Source organism: Echinococcus granulosus, assembly GCF_000524195.1.
Source record: "Echinococcus granulosus chromosome Unknown EG_S00059, whole genome shotgun sequence".
NCBI lineage: Eukaryota > Metazoa > Platyhelminthes > Cestoda > Cyclophyllidea > Taeniidae > Echinococcus > Echinococcus granulosus.
In genome coordinates this window covers 1-4,244 of record NW_020170439.1, presented here as the reverse complement: position 1 = coordinate 4,244, position 4,244 = coordinate 1, and the positions used below count along the sequence as shown (strand labels likewise).

Genomic DNA, 4,244 nt, shown 5'->3' with positions numbered 1-4,244 from the left:
AGATAGTTCAGCCTTAAAAAATGACAGCCGTGGCAGTGGGTAAACAATATAAATTTATTCTGCGACAACTCCAAAACAAGTGATGCAAACGATTACAAAATATTGTTAATAGGAAATGCTTTAAAAGGATGCGCCTCCTAAAGCTGGTTGAGACAAATGCTGTTGTCAATAACCATTTAAAATGCAAAAACTCGTGTATTATCGATTATCGGCCGATAAAGGGGGTGTAAAGCCTATTCACTTGTCAATAAACTTCTGTCAACGGGAGATTAGAATGCTACACACACAAACTGTTGACTTTCCGGGTGCTGTTAAGGTAACTCATGGAAAAAAATGCACTAAAGGTGCGATCCCTTAACAACCGAAGCTGCAAAAATTAGGCTATAAATTCTAAAGAAGTATTTGTAAAATGAAGCTGGGGTTTTATTATTAAAACTATTCAGCTAATTTAATTGCTCCCTCCCAATTGTTAATTTATACCAAGTTTTTGTGATTTGTTAACCTGAACTGCTAAACAATAAATAATCGGTCATGAAATTGTCAATTTGTTGCAATTTACGTTACCCAGATAACATTTATTTCATGGTTTTTGAAAAGGTAACGTTAAAGCCTCTACGTAAAGCAATCCTTCCCGTCTTTGTTATAAATAAAACCCATAATTACAGACAATGTCTAAAGGCACTTATTTTCGATTGAAGAATAGCAACTATGGTATTCGGATATACAATCCTCAGCAGCTTTCCCCCTCCTTACCTTAAAGAATCCGCATTTACATAATGAACCAAAAAATATTCAGGATCTAAAGACATTGCCTTAGCAGTTTTTAGAATACTCACATTTTAGGATATTGACTTAGAACCAGCGCCTTACTGAGTGCCCGATTGGATGAATTGTGCCCCCCCACAGACGGCACCAATGTAGTCGACAAAACTGACAATCTCCTAGCAATCCCCAAGTTAAGTAGATCCTCCTAAACCAAATTTTTGGTTGGTAGAATCCCGTATACTTACTTAAGAATCCAAAGTGACCTCCATAGACTAAAAGCTTGAAACCTTTAACACTAATTCCCGCGGAGGCCCGTAATGAGGAACGTTGTGGAGGCCCTCTCGCCCAGGAAGGCCTCAGCTGTCAAAGTTGTGCAGCTGGCAGTTCTTGAGGCACAAAAAACCCAAGAAAAGTACAGAAAAGCCTGCGAATCACATAACCAATTAGTTTTACTTTTTTCTTGTCAAAATCAGAGCCTGCAGATGCGGTGCAACCGACCCCGGGGGCGCTTGCATATACATATATGCACATAGGTACATAAACTCAAGAAAAAGAAAAGACCAAGAACAACTGCGGTTTCGTTTTGTGTACATAAGGGACAGGAGGGAAAGGGGAAAAATTCTTCTCGATTTATATGATGGCAACGGCAGTGACACTGGTAACGGTGATGATTGCGGCAGCAGTATTGGTTGCGCTAGCTCTGCTCCCAACTCCAGAATAGCACAAAAACAAACATCTGCAAAGTTGGCGCTTTACACAAGATGAATTTCAATACTCAAATGCAAGGGAGCAGCTCAGGCTTATTGAGACTTTTACCCGCACCACTGAATAGGATAGAGGAAAGGATGGAGAGAATAGAATTACATAGTCAGAATTTTATCCTAGAGCACTCCAAACGCTGTCATTGCTTCCATTTCCTCGCCTTTCGGCTCAGAATTTCGACGACCGCCTCTGGAGGTGCATCGCTCCGGACTTGCTTCATGACCCTCTGCTTCCGGCGTCGTCGCTACTTTGCCATTTCGCATTATTTCCAGCAAATCCTGCTTCTCTGAGACCTCCCCTATGGTTGTCAAGGGTTCCATGCTCCTAGAACCTCCAACATTGCCAACGTTGGCCTCTGCGGCACCTACTACTTTTTGCGTGGCACGTCTGGACCACGCACGATAGCACATAATGACTGTGAGTGCTGCTAGAAGGAAGGTTATGCAAACCGCAACGATTATCAGGAGGTAGATCCTTGAACCCTCTTCCAGAGCATAGGACCCATCACTTCCTCCTGGAACTCTAGGAAGCCCCGGAACTCCCAGTTTTGACAACTGCCAAGGAGACAACTCATCGGGGAGAAGCCAGGGACACTCGGAGTTCAGAGAGTTTTCTATGTCCTTGTCGGTGTACTTCGAGTTCTTATAAAGGCTTGAGGTTAGGATTTTAGCTCGGAAGAGGTGACCTTCAGGACCGCAGAGAGCAGCAGCATCTGGACGACCTTCGACGACACCGGAACGGTCAAGTCCCTGAATAACGCTGCCGTTTCCGACCAAAGCAAATGGATTATCTGGCCATCCGTCCATGACAGCCCAGGAAGGAGCTTTGGCTCCTTCTGGCGCTAAGATGAGCTTCACCGGTCCGTTAAAACTGCAAAAGGCATCTGGTTCAATGCGCCGGATTGGATTTGAGGAAATATTGACGAGAAGTCTGGGGAATCCTGGAGTTGGATGGGATGAAGCAAGCATGGAAAAAGTTCGCCTAGTAAGATGAGTCAGACCATTCAAAGAAAGATCTAAGGAACGCAACTTAACATAGTGGTCTTCTGAGTTGTCTGGAATACAAACCATCCCATTTGCGGACAAATCAAGCTCTTCCAACTGTGGTAAGGAGGTAAAACAACCTTTAGGAAGAACTGTTAGACGGTTACCACGAAGAGATAGCTTTTTGAGATTCGTCAACCCTGTGAACGAGTCTGCCGTAAGATTGGTGATCTTCAGTTCTACCATTGAAAGCTCTTCCAACATAGCCATCTTTGTGAACAAAGCGTTTGGAAGCGTGTCAAATCCACCAAAAGTAGCTGAATCATCATGACTCATCCAAAGATGGGTTAAACTACTCGCAAAGGGGCTGAAAAGACGCGGTGACAGTCGCTGAAGCGGATTTCCACGGAGATCCAGTTTTTGCAGGTTCCTCAAACCCACAAAAGTTGCGTCTTCCAAATCGGTAAGAATGTTGCCTTCGAGGGAGAGTTCTTTGAGATGTCCACAGCATCCGGATGAAAAGACGCCCTCTTCGATATAACCAATCTTATTTCGAGCAAGGATCAGGCGCTGAAGGTTTTTCAAGTCCGCAAAGACGCCTTTCGTCAGTGAATGCACCCGATTATCCGTGGCGACAAGTTCAATTAACGTGTTGCCAATCTTTGTAAAGGACCCATCACGGTATGACTTGAGATACGAGTTGTTGGATAAGTCGAGTGATTTCAGGACCGGAAGACCTTGGAATAGATTAGATGAAAGGTTCTGGATCCCAGTTTGGTGTAGTTCTAGAACCTCCAGCTGTTTCAGACCATCACACCTACTCTCTCTCAAGGCAGTAAATCCTTGCTGAAGGTTGATGAGGTTAGGGACGTCTTGGAGGACCAATCTAGTGAATGTGCCACCTTCGGTACAAATGTCTTCAACTAGAAGTCCACTAAGATCACTGGCATCGTCCCCAGAACAAGAGCAGGTTTTGGAGGTACAGGAGCATCCAGCTTCGGCGGAATGACTTGCAATGGAGAGGATAAGGAGGAAGAAAGAGAAGCCCGAGAGACTCACCCACCGTTGCATAGTCACAGCTGGAGATTGTGAGACGAGGAATTTGTAACAGTTCCTAAAGCTACGTTTGCACTCGGCCTCGAGTTCATTGGTCGGGGGATTTGATTGGCCCAATGGCGACCAATGGAAGTGCTGGGAGTGTGAGTCATTCCACGTGCACCATACGCCTTTGGGAAATCGCGCGGGATGGACGGCACGGTGAAACAGAGGCCTACGTGTTGAGAACACGATTTACTGGCCCAGAACTCAATCGTTCCTTAAATTTGTACCTAGTCTAGATGCAGGGATACCAAGAGGACAATCGTTTGCCTAAAAAAATTGCAAAATTTAACAGAATAAATGGTGGTAATGAGGCAAATGTTAAACGAATATCCGCATAAGATTTTAAAAAAACGGAGGAATTTTGTAATCATTAAAAATGGACTTGCTTCTGAAATAAGCAAAAGTAAGAGCTAAATAAAAGGTATAAAATTATTTAAATAGGAAAAATTTCTCGAAGCAAAGAAAGTGGCTTGCTGCGGGGAAACTTTGGCTTACTTTCATTGATAAATGTTTTATGAGAACTAGCTGAACTTTAGTAGCACCCGTTTGCCTTTGCTAGCAAAGGTGGGGAAAAAGGGGGTGTTACGGCTTGAAAACGAAGATACCAAACACTACAGATGTTGTGAGCTAAAA

The 4,244-nt window shown here is 43.9% G+C and overlaps 1 protein-coding gene across 1 annotated transcript; it reads right to left on the bottom strand. All coding sequences in view use genetic code 11, as the record gives it.

Annotated features, from left to right (window-relative positions):
- Window positions 1-1,646: 1,646 nt before the first annotated feature.
- EGR_06534 (Platelet glycoprotein V) lies at window positions 1,647-3,581 on the bottom strand (the record flags this gene model as incomplete). Its single annotated transcript, XM_024495783.1, has 1 exon — window positions 1,647-3,581. The coding sequence occupies one exon, from the start codon at window positions 3,579-3,581 to the stop codon at window positions 1,647-1,649; it is 1,935 nt and encodes a 644-aa protein (XP_024349743.1).
- Between the last annotated feature and the right edge of the window lie 663 nt (window positions 3,582-4,244).